The sequence below is a fragment of the Arvicanthis niloticus genome, chromosome 15 (genome assembly GCF_011762505.2).
Source record: "Arvicanthis niloticus isolate mArvNil1 chromosome 15, mArvNil1.pat.X, whole genome shotgun sequence".
In the NCBI taxonomy this organism is placed as follows: Eukaryota; Metazoa; Chordata; class Mammalia; order Rodentia; family Muridae; genus Arvicanthis; species Arvicanthis niloticus.
Window position 1 is genome coordinate 1766386 of NC_047672.1, and position 21966 is coordinate 1788351.

Here is a 21966-nt window from a genome sequence, read left to right on the forward strand (position 1 = left end):
AGAGCTAGAAGTGGAAGGAAAAGTCCTTAGCCTAACAAAGGACATTTATAGATAACCTCATTAATGTGAATGTTTTGTACAAAAGGTAGAATTCCTGTGTTCTCTCTCAACTCAGGAGCCTTTTGCTTAGGACCCTAGCCAGGCAGTCCAGCAAGAAGTCAGGTACAGACTTGAGAAATGAAGCAAGAAAAGTGTCTTCATCTGCAGAATGTGACAAAGTATGGAGAAAAATAGGAAGTCTTCAAAAATACTCCCATAAACTGTCCCTGGTCACAGTGCTGAAATTCCATTACGTTTCAAACCCAACAAAACAGAAATGCACACCCAGCCAACCATTTTGTCATTTTCAAGTGAAGTATTTAGGTTAGGCAGCATGGTGGCATTCACCTTTAATCCTAGCACTGGGGGTGGGGTGTGTGTGTGGGGGAAGCAGAGGCCAGCAGATCTCAAGTTCATCATCTTGTCTACATAGTAAGTTTTCAGGCCAGCTAGGAATATAGCATGAGACAATATATAAAAATACAAACAGATTCCTCCAAGGCCACCCTCCACCACCAAAACAAACCCCTCAACCGATATATTTAATACATTACTTGAAATAACCAACAGATTATTATAAGATGGGCTTGCTCTTCCCGGGATTTCGCTCAGCTGTGGCACCTGCTCAAAGGATTCCCCCCCAACCACCCCCCCACCCCCCGGGAGCACACACAGGCCACTGCTGAGCCAGCTCCCTGATCCCAGGTCTGGAAGAACTGATACCATGTGAACAAAACTGGACCTTAATTCCCTTCATCCTCCACTGAACTTGAACTCATTTCAAGACTGAACTCAATTAATCAAGACAGATCTGAACATAAAAGCTAAAAATGAAAAAAGGAAAAAAATGAAGAGGACTGTCATGAATTGTCAAGTAGACAGTGATTTGCCAAACACTGCAAAATAGTAACACAATGGGAGTTCATTAGAATTAAGTACCTGTTTAAGACAGAATGAGGTGAAAAAGCTTAAGACTTGTATTCTGTGTATATACAGTATATGAAAGTTCACAGTTCAGTCCTCAGTTTTGAATATACAGTTAGTTCATCTTATGAAAAGATGATGAAATGCAATTGAACCACGTCAGATGCCACTTTACATGCACTGACAACAGACAGACCTGGTGTGGACATGGAGAGACTGTGACATAGGAAGGCTGCAGAGTATGGCTTAGGCCTCCCCACCAATACTCACAGGAACCAAAGCACCCAGTAAATAAGGATGTGACAGGATAAGAGACAATAGCACATTAAAGGAAAGAACTTAACTTCACTGTAGGTGAGGCAGAAGCATATCATAGCTAAACCATTTTGTTTTTTAAACTATCTCCTAAGTAACACCAGAGTAGGCCAGAGCCTCCTACACATGGGTCTGGGCAGCAGCTCTCTTCAGACACAGGGTATTGGGGACAGTTCTGAAAGACAAGGTGAGACCTCTTGTCATACAAAATTCAGCCCAGAGCCTAGTGGCAGATGGGTAAGGTGGCTTTCAGAAAAATGAGTCCTGGATGTGGCTTCCACAGGGACACTGGGTGTGAGGACACTGCTAGCCTCCTGTGCATCAATCTTAGAAGCAATGTTTGGGAAATGGTCACCATATTGGGTGATTTGTTCAGAAGGAGAGAGCAGGAGAGCTGGGGAGAGGTGGTGGTGGGTGCTGAATGGCTCAGGAGTTTGTGACTGAAGCTGGGCATACCTCCCAAGAGGAATTTAAGACTGTTGGTAAAGGTTTCATTGAGGAAGCAGGATACTATATTTTTGTGGCTAGCATTAAACAGAGTTTGAAGAATTCACTACAAAATAGTCTTCAAAATTTAAACCCTGTTATTCAGATAAAACTTTAAAAATCACCCCAAGAATGCTGCACAAGGAGATGCAGACATGTGTAAAGGTCTTGTAAGACCTGCGTGCACACTACGTACAAGCTTAATCAAGACGGGACAGCAGACAGGGCTGGCAATAGACCAGAGAACTAGATGGAAGTGCTGAGAAACCAGGTTCCATCTCATAAGGGAAATCCCAAGGCACTTTTAGGAGTGACCGGTGACACTTCAACATGGTGCCAAGCTCCCCAATTGATGGCAGGCTTGGGTGTCCAGAGCATTCAGAAAGAAGCAAGATGCTAGTTTGCTCACTTGGTGAGGGAATCATTCCACTTGGCACCTGTCTGGTGTCCTTAGTTCATCCCGGGAAAGAAAGGGTTAGAGACACATTTAAAGGAACAGTGGACAACACTCACTTAGTATAAGTAACTTAAAAATGAACCAAAGTGAAACTAACCTGATTTTTCTAGTAGAGACCTTTGTATTCAGTACAAGGTGCCAAGTGTGCAGCCAAAAACTTGCATGTAGCTGATGCTGTTGACCAGCTTGGGCTGGCATGGAGCTGTGGTCTTAGAGCTGCTCCTGTTCTCATGCGTAGGAGTCACTGTGAGAGTTCAAAGCTGGAACTCAGGTGGCCATGGAGGACACCAGTACTGCCCGGTGGACAGATACTGGCACTGTAGAGTCTTCTGTGGTCTTTTGGATACATCAACTCCCATGCTGTCACTGCCCCCGGGATAGTAGTTAAGTGATTAGTCTGATGGGTGAGACTTTCTTTTCCTTTCTGTGCTGGATAGGCAGTGTGGAGCCAGCGATGTTCTAGTAGAACAAAGGCATTTTCTTCCCTCAGCATCTGATGGTCAGTGTTTGGAGGCAGGAGCTCTGAACCCCCCCAGATTTGGGAAAGAAATTTGGCTTCTGGCATTTTTTTTGTTTTTTGGTGACAGGGTTTCTCTGTTGGTTGCCCTGGGAACTTACTCTGTAGACCAGGCTGGCCTTGAACTGAGATCCACCTGCCTCTGCCTCCCAAGTACTGGGATTAAAGGAATTTTGATTCTTAATAGTGTCCTTCATTCCCGAGAGAGGGTCTTGTTTACATTTATGTAGCCCAGGGGAGCCTTATACTCACAATCTCCCTGTTTCACATGGGATTCAAGGTGTGTGTCCTAATGCCTGTCTCTTAGCAGCTATATTAAGTTAAATGTTATGTCCACTCAACCTGACAGACCTCTGTGACACAGAGGAGAACCGAAAAGTAGCTTGAAGGAGGGAAAATGAAACAAAACCAAACCCCGCCTGGGTGGCCCGGCTGCAGCAGCACACACCTGTTGTCCTGGCTTCTCAGGAGACGGCTGCTTGAGCTTGGGCAGCACAATGAGACTTCATCTCAGACACAAACCAATGAACAGAAACAAGAACAGGCTTGAAACAAGCAAATAAACACGAGGAAGGATCTTTGATCTTCTGTGTTGCACCCAAGTTCTCTTCCATATCTGACTGAGGGAGGGAAGCCCACAGCCAGGGAGCATGGCTGAATTTACATCCAAATATCTAGACTAGCAATTCTGCAAGATACCAAGGAGAACCAAACGCCAAACATGACCACAGCCCACAGAGAACACAGTGTACATTCTATAGATGTAAAATATTTTATTTGTAAATGGTGATCTTCTAAATCTGTGTCCACAAATTCCAAAACCCATAACACTCTGTATACTTCAAAAAATTCAATTTTTGCCAACATTAGATACTATTATACAGAACAGAAACAACCAAACTCGGCAGGACAAATACTGGTAGGATGTCAGAGTATTGTACAAGAGAAGAAAAATATTCAAGGAACAAATTTCATACAGCTATTTATCAAGAGAAAAATATATACAATTGATTTACTCTGTAAGATAAAAATACATCATGCCATATACATTACAAGCTGAGAGCTGAGTTACTGAATGTACCCACAGCTCACAGTCCACTCCAATTGTGCACACAAAAACTTCATTTTATACTTAGCCTGTGAAGTGTCAGTACCAGAATTTTAAGTACAAAATAAAAAGCTAACCTGGTTCAAATGCTGATTAAGTTTCTACAAGCAAACACAAAACAGTGTGTTTTTATTAAAGAAATGTAAACAAACAAGTTCATACAAACACATTTTAAAATTACATCTTCGAAAAACCCTATTGCCAGAGTCCTGCAGCTGGAGCATAATCACACCTCTTGCTCTCTCCATCTCTTTTTTTTTTTTTTTTTCTTTTTCAAATTTTATGTTAAATAGAAGGCTAAGGAGTTGGGTTAGGTCCCTGCTACAGGACTCTATGTTTACATGATTCTGTGAGGTTGGAAACAAAGTTCTAATCAAAACTACTTTTGCTGAAGAAAAAATTCAGCCTCCATTTGGGTTTGTGTTTAAGCCGTTATTCACAGTTATCACAAATTGTAAGCACAAAAAAACCTGACTGAAGAAGTAGGGATGCAACAATATAATATGAAACATCAGTTTAATCACCAACAGCTATAAAAGGTGTAGTTGTAGCACACGCGCTGCTGTCAGAAGTTAGGTGTAGAAAACAAGCACTAAGAGACAGTTTCCAAAAAGCCCAGGCATCCTGGGGCAAAATTTTGGTTATTACATAATTATAATGGCATATTTAATAACACAAAATTATATTGTAACATCCCTACCACGGTTATAAGCACCCGAGCTGCTGCAGAGCCTGGTAGCATTTGGTCAATAACTATTTTTATACTGTTTTTCTCAAAATATTTACATATTTGTACAAAGTAACAGGGTTTGTTAGTTCTGCAGGTAACAGCAGCAGCTTGGCTTTCTTCTAACTTTTATTTAAAAATAGCTTCATTCACTTATTCAATAATAAATACAAAAAGTTTCTCTTATTTTACAGAAATCAAAAACTACAATAAACTGACTCATGGAATCAAGTATTCAAATGTATTTAGTGCAAGTTATTATCCCTTAGCTCTATCCCTAAGGAAGTCATCTCAGTACATTCCTTGATCAGTGGTGTCCACTTTAGTTAAACTGAGGGCCTGCCCCTGTCAGTAAGGCATGGCCAGCACTCTGGACAGCCCCCTTCAGCTGGTGATTTCAGTCTTACATTCATAGGAAGGCCCCCACCCTGGGGCAGGGCAGCCACCGGCTCTTTGCCCCAGTAAAAGTTTCTCCTTAGTGAGATTAACAAAACAAAACAAAACAAAACCCACCCACAAGGAAACAAGAAAGGAAAGAAGAAAGAAAAAAAAAAAAAAGAAAAAAAAAGTGCTGGACCATTCTGTGACTCTGCCTGACCTCAGTGCACAGCAAGGCAGCCTAGCTGACTCCTCTGTGCTGTGCGTCCTTCAGACAAGGGCTGAGGAATCAGAGCTCCCAGAAGCTGTTTCTCAAAAAGTCAGAAAACAAAAATATCTTTCTGTCTGCAAAATCCAATGAAGTGTTGAGTCGCCTCTTCCTAGGGACGAGCCACCCGGTGAGATAGCAAGGAATGCATTCAATTCATCCACTTCCGGCAGTTCACCGCTCCACAGTGACATGGAATCTTGTGCTGGTCATCTTCAAAGTCAAACTTATAATCATAGCAGAGCTGCCCATGGCAAAGAGACAGTGTGAGACAGGGCAGTTACCCCATTCTATCTCTCTTGTATTTCAAAACCAGCAAGCAAAACAGACACAAGCCAAAGCAAGACTAGGTTTGTTTAGGTCCCATGGAGTCTTGGGGCGGTGGGGTATCCCAGAGGGAAGTGGAGCTAAAAGTGCCATACTTTAACAGGAAGTAGTTTTATGAGACAATGATCTGGATGTGACGAGTCTCTGACTTCTCCTAGTGCCCTCTCCACCACTCTGGGTGGGATGAGGACCAATGCTCCCTCAAACCATAGCTACAGATCGCTCCCTGGTTTGGACAGAGATGAACTGGCCTTGCTAAAATCATAGCTTTCTCCTCCTCCTTTGCCTCTGAAGAGGCTGCCTCTACTCAAAGGTCCTATAGCTAACTAGAATTTGTCACTATGGAGAGATGGGACATTCAAATCTATCATAAAAATGACTGGGCCTATGTCCAAATCCCCACCATTGTGTTTACTACCAACATCTGTACCCAGCCCAACGTCTCTGTGACTATAACATAAAGAGTTTACAATGTTAATGTAAACCCACCAATCCCAACCCTATCTTTAGACAGCAGCTAGACCCTACTGACACCTCATGTCTCACCAGTTAATGTAGGATATTCTTTTGTCCGGTGATGGCAAAAGTCAGTCCCATCTTTTCCTCAGTGGAACATAATGGAGTTCAGGGTATCCTGAGTCTGCTTTTCAACCATGGCCACTCATGGCTCAGGGTAAGCTAGTGTTCCCCTCTGAGAAAAAGCTGTTTTGGATCAACATCCAATGGCTGTAAAATTCTTACTCAAATTCCAAGCCAACCTACTGGGTAGTTGGAAAGCAGCATGACTCCCACCAAGTAAGCTTTACACCCAGTCCCCTCGACCCTGAGACCCCATAAAGCCAAGGGAGGGACAACACAGTCAATCTCTTAGGTCAAACAACTCAAACATCAGCCACTACCTGGAAGACTACACAGGAAGGAAAAGATTGCACCTGTAGTGGAGCAGCTGCATTGGGAAAAGAAGGCACTGCCTTCTGTTAGGTGTTTGCTGCGTAATAGGATGGGCAACACCAGAGGATGTATACAAGATGACTCAAACGGGAGTTACGAGGCTGCTCTGCAGGCTGTACTCACATAAGTATGTTCCTAATTTTAAAGGCAAGTTCTACAAAGACCAAGTAAATAAATGTGATTTTTACACTCTGCCTATAGAAGGCTGGGGCTTCATCAGGTGAACACACGCAGACACGCAGGCTTCCTGACACCGCAGTCTTCCCAAGAGCTTTGCATTGGACACTAACTCCAGATTTAGGGCACAAAATTCAAGGTGCTGATGCCATGTGTGAAAGCCAGAAATGAGACATGTACATAGGACGATTAGGGATAGTAATCGTAGGTGAGGAGCTAGACAAAGTCAACTCTGTGAGATACTAAGAAACAACTGTCCCGTCCCACATGGAACACTAAAGACAAAACAAAACCACACACATAGGAGCAATCAGGAACATATGGCTTCCCAAACTTGTGCCTATAGCCCTTGCAATAATTTATCATGTGACTATATCAAGTCCCTGTGATTGCCAGAGAACTGTGGCAGGCACCATTGTGAAAGGGGCTTGTCAGACTGTCCAGATTAAGAGACAAAGCAAGGAGGATCCTAAGTACATGGTACTATATGGTGGGCTTCATGTGGCTTTATGGTCTACCACAAGGAAGAAACTGGCATTTGAATGTGAAGTAAGATTAACAGATGGCAGAGCTCTGGGCTGAAGATGCGTCTCTAAGAGTGACATGATGGAAGCTTCAGGACCAGGAACTGCCACACTCTGGTACAGACATCAGTGAGCCCTTTCCCAGTTACCTCTTCTCCTTTCTGGATCCTCCTATTGGAGCTGATGATAATCTTGTGTCCTCTCTCAAAGGTCACGACTTCAGCTACACAGTTAGGGGCACAGGAGTGGTTGATGTACCTGCAAGACACATCAGTGCAAAAACATGAAGAGCGTCCCCTACACAGAGGATGCTAAGACTGTTTCTATGGATGTGTTAACAAAGTAAATACAAAGCTCTGCTGCCCAGCCACAGTGGGAACACTCCTACCCTAGCAAAGCCCTCACCTTGCAGGCCCTCCTGTGAGTGTGGCATCAATCACGTGGTCATTGTCCATGCGGAACATGTACACACCTCGGTTCTAAAGAGAAGGCAGGTAGTCATCAGTATGATCTGAATCTCCCTCCCTCTCACACAGTCTGTGCTAGGAGCACCCTGGTCACACTCCTGTGGAGCCTACCAGACACAGCTGGTGCATTTACAATGTGCCAGACTGACCGTCAGATGAGGGGCAGTAATCTGTAGTTACATATGGGCAAGTAACACCAGCTGCAGAGAGGACGTTGAAGCCGACTGCAGGGTGGCTCCTGTTCATAGCTGAGCAGGTAATGGCCGTGTTCTTCAGAGGTCTATCTATGCTCAGTTATACAATACCTGAGACTCATAAAGCTTCTCTTTCCGGTTTGCAACTTCATTTCGAATAATCGTTCCGATGTACTCGATGACCATGGTGTGTTTTTCAATGTCTCTAGCAGCATACAGGCCCAGTCCCTAAGTAGAAGGAAAATGACTGTAAGTAAGCATCTCAATAGACTCAGACCTTTATTCTCTTCAACAAAATGCACTGCCCTTGGAGTCTTATGGAAAACCATACTTAAGGCTTAGTTTAACAGTCTAACAGCACTGCTCCTGTCTGCTTCAGCACCATCACACTGTTCCTGTCTGCGTCCTTTTCTGCACTGTCCTCAGGCCTGGCTTACTGTGACGACAGTGTGTTATCTGTCTTTGAATGCCTGCGCTCCCAGGAAGGTAACTTGGGATGCTCTTGCCTTCTCTCTGCCCCATCTTTCACTCTGGAAAGACACCACAGGAAGGACCTCACTACATGTGGCCCCTCAGCACTGGCCATCCCACCACCAGTACAGCCAGCCAAGTAAACAGTAGTTGACAAGCTGCCCACTCGTAACATCCTACACCAGCAACACCAAATGGCTTAAGACAATCTCTATAGATGCTGCTGTGGTCCAGCTAGCTGCATTTTCCACTATGTTTGCTGAATTACCATCAAGCAGGTAACTAGTGCCTTCTGTATAAAGTTAGCCCCAAGGAGGCCCATACAGTAAACCTTCAATACAATAGGAAGAGGAAGAAGAACTGTAAGGAGTTATGACTACTACAAAGTTGTTTCAGATTTGACTGAGTTTCGCAGAAATAATAGAATACAGCAAAACACAAAGCATTACTGTGTTCTAGTATCAGGAAAGGTGGGAACAATTCAGTTTTTGGAGTTTTTCCCAATAAAAAAAATTTCTGAGGTGAGTAGAGAAATGTACAGGATACATTGCCAGCTCTTTGTAAATGTTTGGAATAAGATCTCACTATGTTGTTCAGGCAGTCCTTGAACTTGTGATACTTCTGCCTCAGTCTCCTGAATGGCTGGGATGACAAAAAATCCTGAACTGCCTAACACACTGAAGCCTTATTTGGCAGCTTATGCTGTGACACCCATGCCTGGAAAATCTTATACTGTCTTAGATGTGGCAGTAAACAAAGATGTGGGGAAATATCATACTTGAAAAAGTAAATAAATACAATGTTCATAGATAGTTTAGGTTTGTGCTTTCAGTTTGTTCTGGTCAGTGGAGAAAGTGGAAGAAAGGAGGAATGAAAATCAAGCCCTCCTCGTGGAATCTGTCACCGGCTCCTCACTGGAGCGCAGAGTAAAGAGCTGGCAACTCAACGATGCCAGCGTGTTGCCTGGTTGCAGGTCTGACTCAGGTGTGAGGAAACCAGAACATAAGACTGAGTGCACATCAGTGCTGTCTGGGTCAGCATAAGCAAGCATGCGAACGGTGTCTGGGAACCTACGGTATGGGAATAGCAATAGCTGCAAGATGAAGTTTAGCAAAGTAGACTGTATGCTAAACAGCATTACAATTATTGACTATATAACCAAAGAAAGTTAAAAAATTGAAATTCTTTGTACAGATAAAATACTAGAATACCTGAGTGTGTATACAGAAATTATATAAATTTGCATGGTTGTCTATATAAAAACCAACCAAACAAAAAAGCCAAAAAAAAAAAAACAAAACAAAACAAAAAAAAAACAAAAAAAACCCAAAAAACTTTATAAGAAAAAAATGCTGGAGTTCTGGTGGGCATGTTTCATAAACACCTAATCCTGCAAGCTAATACAAACTGAAAAATAGACAAAGGTCATAAAACATGTAATTTTCAAAAAGGCAAGTCTAAAGGCCAGTGATGAGAAGACAGCTTCACCAGCAGTCAGGAGCTGTGATTAAGACTCAGAGTCAGAGGCTGGAGAGATGGTTCTGTAGTTAAACCGCTTCTTTCTATTCCAGGGGAACTGAGTTCAGTCAGTTCCCAGCACCACACAGAAGCCTTTGACTCAGCTCCAGGGACCCAATGCCTTCTTCTGGCCTCTGTGGACATGCATTCTCACATAGTGCGCATACTCACATGCAGACATACATAAAAATGAGAATATATTCTTTTAGTGTTAGTGTATACCTGCCAAGCTTACAAAATGTAAAAAGGTGAGAACACCTACTACACAAGACAATACTAGAATAGAGTCACAGACTGCAGGAGGAAACCAGCAATTATGGCCTTTTGGGAAAATATGTTACTAAAAGAAAAAGTAAATATAGTTTTAGATAGAAGCTTTACTTTTTGGATTATACTTCAAAAACCTGACACTATCAGTACACAAGAATATTCACATGGGACACTGAGGCACAGTGTTTGTTGTGAGATACAGTGGCCATGCAATGGTGTAATCACACTTCATCATCGTGAAGCATCGTACAACTTACTGAGAATGTGATGGGAGTCTCAGGTAATGCAGAGAGCCCTGTGTTAGTGGGAAAAGTGAGTACAGATAATATGATTCTATTTTTATAAATGTGTCCATGTGTGTCCCTAAGATAGACATAAGCACCATTACCACAGTCACTGTGAAGACAAGAATGATGAGAGAACATGACAGAAAGCCGGAACTCAGAGCTGACTCAGGAGTGCTGCACAAGCCTGACAGCCTGAGGGCGGCCACTGCACCTCACAGCAAGGAGAGCACTGCCTCCTGGTATCCTCCAACCCATGCATGTGTGCGTATGTATATGCAGTGACATCATTTTAAAAAATGATTGAGGATTACTTAAGTGGAAGACACAGTCAAGATCCTACTAAACACATTCCTCACGAGTGGGGGCAGGCACAGAATGAGCAAGCTCTAATATCTAAAATGCAAGTGAGGAGAGAAGCAGCTGGAAGCAGCAGAGACAGGGCACTAACATGTCCACAGAATCTGACAGAGGGTCACAGCAGAGAAAAAAAAAGGCTGTGAAACAAGACAAAATGACCAGAAGCCAAGTGCTCAGAGCTGGAAAGGTCACCGGGGAGAGCCGGAGACATCTCAGAAGTGTGAGACAAGGAAAGCAAAATCACAAGTGGGAAAGGAACCATAAAGAAGGCAGTTGTCCATCTAGGTCGTGACACTGGCTAAAGCCCGTCAGAGCTGGGTCTCTGGAGGTGGGCAGGCTCCTAGTCTGTCAACCTCAGAACTCATAGCTGATGCTGAGAGTCTGAAGAGTCACACCTGAAGTCTTAGTTGTAGCAAACAAACAAACAAACAAATTTTTAAAAAAAACCAACCCATTTTTTCCTTCCAGCCCCTGCTCCTGGAATGTTGACTCTGAGACTATTTATTAATGATGCTCACATGAATATAATGTGAGCATTAATATAATGTTCACAAGCTTCGACTCATTCTCCAATTAGCTTGTAACTTCTTTAACCCATTCACACTATTCTATGTGTACCACATGGATAGTTACCTCTCCTTCAGTCCCAACCTGCTTCTTCCTTGGTGTTTCCACCAGCATCTCACTCAAATCTCTTTGGAATCTTTCCCTGCATCCCCTCTTATTCACTTACTATTTCCCAGAATCCTCTCCCTTCCTGCCAGTGTCCCACCTCCTACTTCCTGTCTCAGCTCATTGGCCATCAGCTTTTTTATTGACAGGTGATGTTCAGCCTGTAGGTCAGTCACAGTTCTCCAGACTAAAAGGATTCATCAAGAGAAAAAAGTGATAAAGAGAGCCTTATGCTAGGCACATTTGCAAAATGTCTAAGAAGAAGATTCTTAAAACTGCCAGTTAGGAGGAAAGCACTTGCACTAAACTTGTAAGAATTTTGGTTGCTAATCTAATCTCTACTGTACATACAAACTGGATTCCAGGAAGAGGCTGGGACTTGGAAGAGGATGGGGTGAAGTAACAGAATTTTATGGCGGGGTGGATCTGAAAATACTGAGACCGACTTAAATACGGGCAGACACTATTTAACAACATGAGTTTGGGGACTGCAGAATTTGACAAAGTAGGAGCTAGTCCCATTCTGAGACAGGAGAGTTGCTGATTAGATACATCAACATTAAGACCACAATTGAAGACTCCCAGTTCAATTTTAAATGGTTTGTCAGCGGGCAGCCTTACATGTAGATATTCCTGGCACTGTCTACCAGAAATGTGCAATGATGTCACAAAAAGGTGGTGCCAAAAAGATGTAGTTTCCAAATATGCAATGTCACATGAATTTATCCAGTCCAAAGCCACAGTGTCGAATGAATTTATTGACAGCAGCCCTGACCTCTTGACCTGCCTTTCTCTATTTTCAAGTGCTGGCATTCATTTTAACTCTCAGCTCACTGCATGCAAAATCCAGTGTAACCCGATTCTCCACAGCCTTTAACAAGATATAAAGATGTGGATTCCCAAGGCCTGCTTTCTACTTGAGGTCCAGCACCAAGTTCTAAGGCTACAAACCAGAGTCCTCATGTTAAAAACTGACAAGGTGAAACACAACTCTCAAAGCAGGAGGATTCCAGGGTTGGCATTAGCTCAGTGGTAAAGCACTTGCTTAGTACATACAAGATGCTAAGTTCAAATCACAGTACCACAAAAACAAACAAACAAGCAGATGTCATTCTATGTCTGTGCCCAGTGTGCAGTAGCTCTTCCTATTGACAGCAGCATCTTAAGACTTAACTTCATTCCTTACCTGGATCCGAGACCGAGCCAGATACACATTAGATTTCCACTCAGTCTTCATTCTCCGGTACTGTGATGACTTGGAGTGGACAAACTGCTTACTGTAGGGTGCATTCAGCTCTCCAGTGACTGTGCTCTGAAAGGACTTTGAAGTGCTGGTGCTATTCAAGGTGTGAGGCCTACAGATGACCAACAGGACAATAAAAGGACAACTGAAGACACCTCTGAATAATGTGAAAACCATGCCAATTAAAAGTCTTTACTGACAGACACAGAAAGCTGCCTAGCAGAGACACAGAGCATCTTCTGAAGTTGTCAGGCACATACACAGCCAGAGACAGCAGGGTTTGTAAGCAGCAGACAAATAAAGCATAAACCCCACTAAAATGCCTAGAAACCCTGGGCTGTACTATGTGAAGATGAAACAAGATACCTTAACACAAACCTCTTGACATGGGCGCTCATTTTAGGTTCAGAGCGGGCACAACCCGTGGGGTTAACGGCAAGGGGAAGCTCCATGAGAGGATTACGGCCATATCGGAAGGTGTAGTTTTCACATGCCTCAACCCCAGGTAGCTAAAAAACAGAAAAATACACAAAAGGGTAACTCATCCGGCAGAGGATATAATCTTCAGCCAAGCCCAGGGTGAAAACAATTTAAATATGGTTTTTATGTTTTTTTTTTTCCCCCCCAGTCAGTGACCTATTTAATAATGAGGCTACAATCATAACTATCTGGATAATGTATAAATCCAATTTCAAAACAAAACTTGGTAAGCCCAGGCCACTTAATCTTGAGACGATTAACTCTCAGAACTAATACATAAGCCAAAGCTCTCCTGTCTGTGACTGATCTGATATTTCAGTTTACAGACAGGAATAGTGGTCACAATGTAATGACTGTGTTTGTCTGGATGTTTAGAACTCAGAGCGGCTGGTTTAGTTTCTGGATCTCTTCTCACTTCTGTCCAATGTGATCAGGACACAAGGCGGTCAACTCACTGTTCTAGCAGTTTTGGTGGTAAATTAATGTCTGCTTGAAAGTAATTGATATCTTCAAAGTTTCCTTTATATTTCTTTATTTTTTTAATTTTCCATTTATTCCTGCATGTGTTTATGTAGAGAAAGGATGAGTGTCTGTGTTTACATGGGTGGTGTGTTGAGCCTTTGGAGGTTACAGGACGAGCTGTGGGAGTTGGTTCTTTACTTCCACCATATTGGACCTCGGTTGCCAGACATAGTGGCAGAGCCTCTGCATGCTGAGCCACCTCACCAGCTTGGTCTTTTTTTCTACAATGTTTCTTTTTTTCCTTTTTGTAGTTTGAAGAATCCCACCTAGCCCTCAAACTTTCGAGGCCAGCACTGTACCACTGAACAAGAGCCGTAACACTCTTCTTACTTTTTTAAAATTCTGAGACAGGCAAACTGGAGAATGGAACTTAGGGAGCTGCAGCCAAGATGAAAATATCTGTGATCCAGACAACTCCACCCTTCTTGCCCTACAGCTACGGAAACCTTGGGATCAACTATAAGCAGTTCCTGGAGCTAAGACAGCACTTCCTGAAAGGCCGCTGGCCTAATGAGGAGACTCTGCAGGTCTTGGCTGACAAACTCAAACTGAGAAAAGAACTCATTTTGGACTGGTTCTTTAAGAAGAGATGTGAGATGGTCAGGCAATGGTCTAAGTCAAAAGCCCAAAGAAGTTGGAGAAGAAACAGTTACCACTGGGGACCAAGAGAGACCACCAGGCAGAACCCAGAGGAGTCTTCCCAAAGTGACCCTGGACTCCCCAAAGCTTTGGAAGCCTTGAAGAATCTCACACTCTCTTCTGGGTACCATAGCAGAGATGGCATGTCACAGGATTTCTGACTCCCTGGCATAGGCTCTTTTTGTTAATGTTTTTTTAACTTCCTTGTTGGAACAGGAGGCTGTTGGAATTTATGTCTATAGAAAGTACATTAATAATAAAGCTTATATTCATTGAAAACAAAATGACTGCTTTCAAATAAAAAATTGTATCTGAAAAAAAAAATTCTGAGATAGGGTCTCAGTAGGTTGCCCAGACTGATCTTCAACTTATATACCTATTTCAGCATCCTAAGTGTCTGGGATTACAGACCTTCATCTCCAGGCCTGTCTCTAAAACATAGTTCTAGTGAATACATTTGACAAACACACCTACATTCAGAGAAGACACTAGTTAGTGCTGCTGCAGTGGGACCACCCACCCTTAGGACACTAGCAAGAGAACGTCAAGAAAAGTTAGGAAAAGGGAGAAAAAAATCTGTAAAAAAACAGGACTTTCAGCGGGTCAAGGGTGTCTCCTCAGCCACATGAATAAACAGGACAGATGGTGCTAGCTGCTCCTCTGAGAAACTTGTTAATAATAAGCTCGCCAACTGACCACCCACACTCAAGTTCCATGTCCTGGCGAGTAGGAAGCTTTCTGTACTAGCACTGTGAATATGCTGGATTAGAAAACAAGCCCATGACCAGGACACTTACTGATTCAGCTATCCGTGCTACTGCAGAGACGGTTAAGCCAAACAGGTCTTCTCCTTTCAGATACGCAGGGAAAAGCTGCAGCATTTCAGATTGTTTTCTTACACATGCCACAGGCTCCAAAATTTTATCCCAAACATCTATATATGAACAAAAAATAATTTTTATGATGAATTTCCTTTTAGCTAAACAAAAAGAAGGACTGGACACAGTACAAAACCAAGAGAAGATAAAGAAGAGTCATTCACAAAGACCTACTAGTTTTCAAATAAAATCTGGGCAGCAATGTAACAAACATGTTTGTCAAATGGCAGCAACTTATTTCAAAGACTCAATGACATCTGGGGAAACATAATGCCATCATACGGACATCAAACAGTGAACATGAAAGAAATTAGTGAATTCAATTGGATATGGAACAAAGAAAATACACTGTTATAAAAGGAATAATTTAATTAGCAATGGCTACAGATAGGCATTTCCTCAGATGACAATTAAAACACAGAACGGGTAGTTTCTTTGGAAATACCTTTGGACTGCTCCATATGTTTTTAAAAACTATGGAAACATTTTAAAAAGCAGCTCTTTAGTACTTCCTCCATCAGTAAAAATGAAAATAAAAATGCCCAGTAGTACAAAATGAAGTTTGTAATTCCCACCTTCAAATCTGAAGCTGAGATGGGACAAAGTCATAATAGTGCTTTAGATATGGTCCCTGCTTTCTGGTTCTGACTTTGAGAGGGGTTCCAAGGTATCGACTCTCCTGCTCAAGCCTATATACACTGCAGAGCAAACAAGGTGTGCTAACATAGCACCCAGCATGGTGTGCTAACACAGCATCCAACAAAGTGTGCTAACACAAAGAGGCTCAAGCACTGACAAGAGTTGCACTGACAAGTAAAGGATCGTCATGAAACCATCACAGACAAAACAGAGACACTAACATGGAAAATCTACTGGCCTGACAATAGCACACAGGTAGATCATACCTTTAGGTGATGAATCACTTAAGACCAGGTCCTCATGTCCTTGCTCTACAATCCTGATGACAAACACTGGCTGCCCATCTTTCTCCTCAATGGAGCACAGGTACCGGCAGCGTCGGTTGGCATAGCGAGTGCTCCAATATAACCGGCTGGCTTCATAGCCCACCGGGAAGAGTGCTTTCGTAGAGTGGAATGCTTGCATCTGTTGTGGAAGCAGCTGACCAATGGTGTGGAAGATAAGGCTCCCAACTCGAAAGGTATGGTCTCGCTCTCCCCGCTGCACGATACTAGCAATCTGTCGCACCTCATCTCGTTGCACATAGACCCTCCTGAAGACTGCAAAGTAATTTAACTCTTGCTCATGGATTCCCTTTGGTTTGTGCATTGGGCAAAGCATTGTTTTATCCTTAAAAAACATGCATTGTGCTTTAGTGGCGCAAGTAAAATGATAAATGTTGGTACATCGAAACCTGTGACATCCACTGGTGGCACCTGTCTTATGACAGAAGACACATTTCATTTGTAGTCCTCTCCTCAGCGCTAGCTCCACATTTATTAAGGCACCAGCCTGTGTCTCATAGACCTCTGTGGACCACAGAGCACAATTCAAGTGGACCCAGAGGTCCAAGTCAAGGTTGAGCAGCCTTGCTGGTCCATCCGTTAGCCCATCACCTTCTTCATGACAAAAGCAACACTTTCGATAGTCTTTGGGTACAGGGTCAGGTTTAAGAGAAGTGCCCAATTTCTTCAGAAACTCATCTATTTCATCCTCACAAGGTGGCTTAAAGGTCCCCTTGGGGATGACAATGTGAATGCTCCACTTCTTCCACTTCATCCCTCTCCACTTTTTGTTTAGTGGTCTGCAGTCTTCCAGTCCCACAGGAACAGTCCTCAGCCGAGGTTTTAACTTGACCGTCACCTTGAGCTCATCAGGCTTGGACTCTACTTTGGCTGCTTCAAAGGCTGGAGGGAAGGTTATGGGAGGTGATGCAGGAGGAGAAACCTTTTCCTGGAACTGAGGGAGACAGCGTACATCCAAAGTGGAGATGTTGTTGTTGTACTGGTGAAATGCTTTGGAAGGCTCCTTCATAGGGGACTGAGGCAGTGACGGAAGGGATTCCTGGACAGCAAAAAGAAACCATGAGATAAAGGAGGGACTCTTGTGCCTGTAAAGCTATTCTACTGATGGGGAGAAGGTCAATGGCCTATGACTTAAGGGGCAGCAGGCACAGAGGAGTCAATTTTTAGGCATAGCAAGTTGGCCTTGAACACTGTTTAGGAGTAATAGAAGCTGTAAAGGTAAAAAGCAGGGGGCCCGGTGCCTCTCCTACAGTCATAATCTGGAGACTATTCTACTGAACTTTCTTGGGAGACCCTCCCTCCCCTAATCAATGTATTCATGTTTTTAAGAACATGGCAGCATCACCCACAAAGGGCTCATCTCTACTCATTACATTCTGAGGGTTAGTCTTGGGCTTCAGCAATTGCCATGAGAAACAGAAGAAAGGAGTGCCCTGTTAGCAAGTGAGTCACCTCAACACTCTGAGCCTCTCAACTACAAGGAGTCGGGCCAAGGGAAAAGTATCAGTACCTCTCAGCTATGGGATAGACTGTCATGACTGCTCATATCCTCACCCTGAAAGGTGGCTCAGGGTTAAATCCAGAGTGGGCCACTCCATGTGTTAGTTTAAGAAGTTATATGATGGAAACCCATTCCCACTCTCTTAAGATTAATTTTAATTAAAAACCTAAATTTGTTTGTCAATTTGAATTTTATTATACCAGGGACTAATAATACATGTTAAAAAGTAGTTTGTTTGGTGAGTACTCTTTGGTGAAAGGCATATTAATGAATTCATATTAATGAAATCACATTAGCAGCTTTACTTTACAGGAAAATTTTTTCTTCAAAATACATCTGTAAAAATGCATTATTTGGGGCTGGAGAGATGGCTCAGCAGTTAAGAGCACTGACTGCTCTTCCAGAGGTCTTGAGTTCGATTCCTAGCAACCACATGGTGGCTCACAACCACCTGTGATGGGATCCGATGCCCTCTTCTGGTGTGTCTGAAGATAGCTACAGTGCACTCATATACATAAAGTAAATAAATAAAATTAAAAAAACTTTAAAAATCATTTGAACATTGTTAGATGTACTTAATTTGCACACAATCATACAGAGCATCTGGACATGCACACAATTAAGGAATACACAGTTTTTTTTTAATAACTGACCAATAAAACAAAAATATGATTTAGCGAGCTTGTAATTAGTATAATGTAAGATCCTAGTACCAATGCTCTATTTAATTTCACATTTTAAAAATATAGTTGAGAGATGGCTCAGGAGTTGAGTACTTGCTGCTCTTCCAGAGGACCAGAGTTTGATTCCCAGACCTCATGTAGTGGCTTATAACTAGTTGTTACTTCAGCTCCAAGGGATCCAATGCCCTTTTCTGGCCTCAAGAGGCACCCGTACACATTCCATACACACACATTCATACTACACATATATACATGTAATAAAAATTAAATCTAAGAAAAACTTTTAAAAAGTGTTTTAAAGAAAATAAATAATTTGTAAGTGGTAGCATACACTTGAAATCCCGGCACTCTGAAGTCTGAGACTTTTAAAATATTTTTTATTTCCCCCCCCCAAAAACCAAGATAGATATGCAGATGTATGTTTGCATACGTGCTTGTGTACATTTGTATGGTGGTGGTGGGGTGTCAAGCCAGATTAAGGCAGAAGGATTATGAGTGAACAGCAGCTCAGTGAGACCCCAATGGTAAGCATTAAGAGAGGCATAGGATGTAACTTAGTGGTAGTTGGCTGGCATGTACTAGGCCCTACATTCAATCCTCAATGCCACTAAATAAATAAATGAGTGTTAAAATGTAATTTGAACCTTTCTACTTTTTGTCAAACGGGGTATTTAATAGGGAAAAATATAGCTGAAGGCTATTTCAGGCTTGTCTGTCAACTCAGGCACCGTCTTACTAGGGTTTCCCTATAGGTCCTCTCTTGAGGAGGGGACTGTGTCCCCAAGGCAGAAATCCCCCAATATACTTTCCTCACTTTACCTTGTTGTCTGAAATTTTTGCTTGTGCAGTTGATGAATAAAGAATAAAGCAGTTATTACTACAAAAGACAATATCCTTTTCCATCCTTTTTGTGTTCTCTCGGGAACCCTGAAAAGCAAAGGGAAATGTGTGGGACCTCAGTAAGACACAAGCTAATGAAACCAACACCCCACAGACTGCTAATCTCAGGTGACATTCCACAGTGTGTGTTCTATATCTTCCAACTGTGATGACAACGTCCCAATATTCACCATGTGATAATTTTCCACCTAAAAACTAATGCAGAGCTGAGCATGTGCTGCATGGCTTTAATCCCAGCACTCTGGACACAAAGGAAGGTAGATCTCTGTGAGTTCAAGGCCAGCCTGACCTAGCACAGCCAGGGCTAAATAGAAAGACAAAGAGTTTGGAATAAATAAAAAAAAAAAAAAAAAAAAAGCAGCAACTACACTGTCCATATCTTACTGTATTCTAAAACTGTGCTTCTTGTCATGAACAATTTAACGTCTGCTATAGCTATTCGGTTTGAAGCTGAGCCCATCTACATATGCTTGTCTATCATGTCCCATCAAGCACTTTGTCCTGATGCAGGAGTCTCTGCAAAAACAGAGGCAGGGCTGGGTTGTGAGAACAGTCAAGTACCTTGTTCACAAAGGTCAGATCCTTGCATGACTTCCGCACACCACTTCCAAGAATAACCACTTTACAGTGACAGCACCATTGTGGTCGGAGCGATGCGCCTTCTGCTATACCATGACTAGAATCTTTATATACAGAAATACCTAAGGAGTGGACTTTTGTTAGCAATTTAAACTGAACAAAAATACACGTAGCACACAATAGAAACTTAAACTATATCAATCAATTACAACATGGATTACTGACTTACTTTATATTATGCTTTAATAATTTTCTAAGCTCTGGTGGCAGGGCATCTAATATTTGACAATGAAGTACAAATAAAGAAAGACACCCACTCCCAAACAGTTGAAAAAGAAGGCTAACACAAAAAGAATCAAACAAATGCAAAGCACCGAGATCCTCAGATAAGCACAGTGAATCTAGAGAGCAGAGATCCACTAGACAGGTAAGGTGACATTGCAAGTTCTATGGGAAATAAAGAACAGTAAGCACAAATGACTCATGTGATTTACAGCATCAGAGAGAAGTGAGAGCCGAGGGATACTGTGAATAAGGTCTAAGGGGTCAGAAGAGCAAGTTTACACTGAGGGAATCTCCTGGGGTAGAGGCCTGGGGATCAAGGCAGAAATTGGCAGGAGAAACAAAAAAGCAGCAGCCAGCAGCTAAGGTCACAGAGTTTAAAACTTTAACAGAGGTAGCTTTCAAAAAGAGTTCAAAGATGAGAAACAGCCAGATTCTAGTATAAGTTTAGGGAAGACAAGAACATTACAAGGAATCCAGGGGATGAGTAGGTGGTGAGGGGCTGGCACATAAGATGCCAGTGACAGAAGGAAAGCAGCTTCATGGCAGGCATAAGGAAGATGTGCTAGTTCTCAGAAATGGGGACCCAGGCCTTCTGTGGGAAGAAATATGCCCTACAGAGGGTGTGCAAAGGCAAGCGGAGGTAGTGACAGCAACAGCAGCTGAGCAGAACAGAAAAACAATGCACCATCAATAGCTCTATCTGCACCACATGGAGCAGGCCAACTGTGGGATTCAAAGAACAGGATTTGATATAGGGTCAGCAAGCTGAGTCTTTTAGCAGCTTGAACAAAGTGTTAGAGGTAATTTTGTTGCTATAGGCCAGAGCATAGAAATCCACATCACACCACAGAAAACAACAGCCAGAGAAGACCAACTTATCAAAGACTATACACCAACATTGTCTATTGCTTGTTAAAGAGTAAATCAAAATTTCAAAATGAGCAGGCTTAACTTTGTAACCAAGAATGGATTTGGGTTTAACAAAAAGCTCACTAGCTCACCATTGCTTGCTGGAGGAAATGGTACATTAGGCTGCTTCATTGCTAATCTGGGAGGATTTGCAGATCCTGGTGGAGGCCCACGAAGAAGCAAATGCTGCCGATACTCCAAACCTGGGTTTACTCTGTGGCTACTGACCAAACCCATGGATGGAACATCTGGAGCATTACTAACCTCATAACTGTTAGGAATTCGCACGTGAAGAAGGTCAGAAAACGCAGCCACAACGCTGCTAATGTTCTAAAACAAAAAGTAAACAGCGTGTTACTCACCTAGAAGAAGAGTGAGTCACTTAGGATAATGCTATCTTCATGATACAGTACAAAAGAGCCCAAATACTTTTATTTAAACTTCAATACATTTATTTTCATGAACTATATAGAAAGCTTTCATAAATAGAAATCTTCAGAGTTTCAACTGGCACTGGGATCTGTACACAGTAAGCTGGCTATTCTAGCTACCTCGGTATCTGACAGGCCTAAAGGAAATGAGTAGGTCTGGCTCTGGCAAAAAGGCCAACACGGTCCTTAACAGTGCATCTAAGGCTCTATCTGCTGACAACTAAAAGATTGTCTGTCTGTCAGTCTGTCTGTCTATCAATAAAATACTGTAAGTTTGATCCCCAATAAAATATCTTTATAAAACGTGGGAGTTTTTAAAACAAATAAATCCTTGATAGATCATTAGTGCTGTTGGCATAAGCTGCCTGAACAAAGTTTCTAATGCTTTTGTAGACTCTATTACTGACTATGGTATTGACTATGGTATTCTAACGGTTAGCTCTTATAACATGGACAGTTGTGAAAATGCTTTTTTCTAGAGTTCTCCAAAGCACACATT

The 21966-nt window shown here is 42.5% G+C and overlaps 1 protein-coding gene across 15 annotated transcripts in view; it reads right to left on the bottom strand.

Moving 5' to 3' along the window:
- Positions 1 to 3491: 3491 nt before the first annotated feature.
- Kmt2c (lysine methyltransferase 2C) overlaps positions 3492 to 21966 on the bottom strand; it is a 212319-nt gene continuing 193844 nt past the window's right edge. For 14 of the 15 annotated variants that reach the window (XM_076913271.1, XM_076913265.1, XM_076913264.1 and 11 more), the window contains 11 exons: positions 21129 to 21366; positions 19825 to 19964; positions 19183 to 19290; positions 16102 to 17218; positions 15116 to 15252; positions 13044 to 13186; positions 12621 to 12789; positions 7971 to 8087; positions 7604 to 7677; positions 7348 to 7456; positions 3492 to 5463 (listed from right to left, as the gene is read on the bottom strand). In XM_076913271.1, the coding sequence (XP_076769386.1) occupies positions 5371 to 5463; positions 7348 to 7456; positions 7604 to 7677; positions 7971 to 8087; positions 12621 to 12789; positions 13044 to 13186; positions 15116 to 15252; positions 16102 to 17218; positions 19183 to 19290; positions 19825 to 19964; positions 21129 to 21366 (2445 nt within the window). In that variant the 3' untranslated portion in view covers positions 3492 to 5370. The remainder of the gene's footprint in view (positions 5464 to 7347; positions 7457 to 7603; positions 7678 to 7970; positions 8088 to 12620; positions 12790 to 13043; positions 13187 to 15115; positions 15253 to 16101; positions 17219 to 19182; positions 19291 to 19824; positions 19965 to 21128; positions 21367 to 21966) is intronic. The other variant, XM_076913263.1, reaches the window with a different exon arrangement.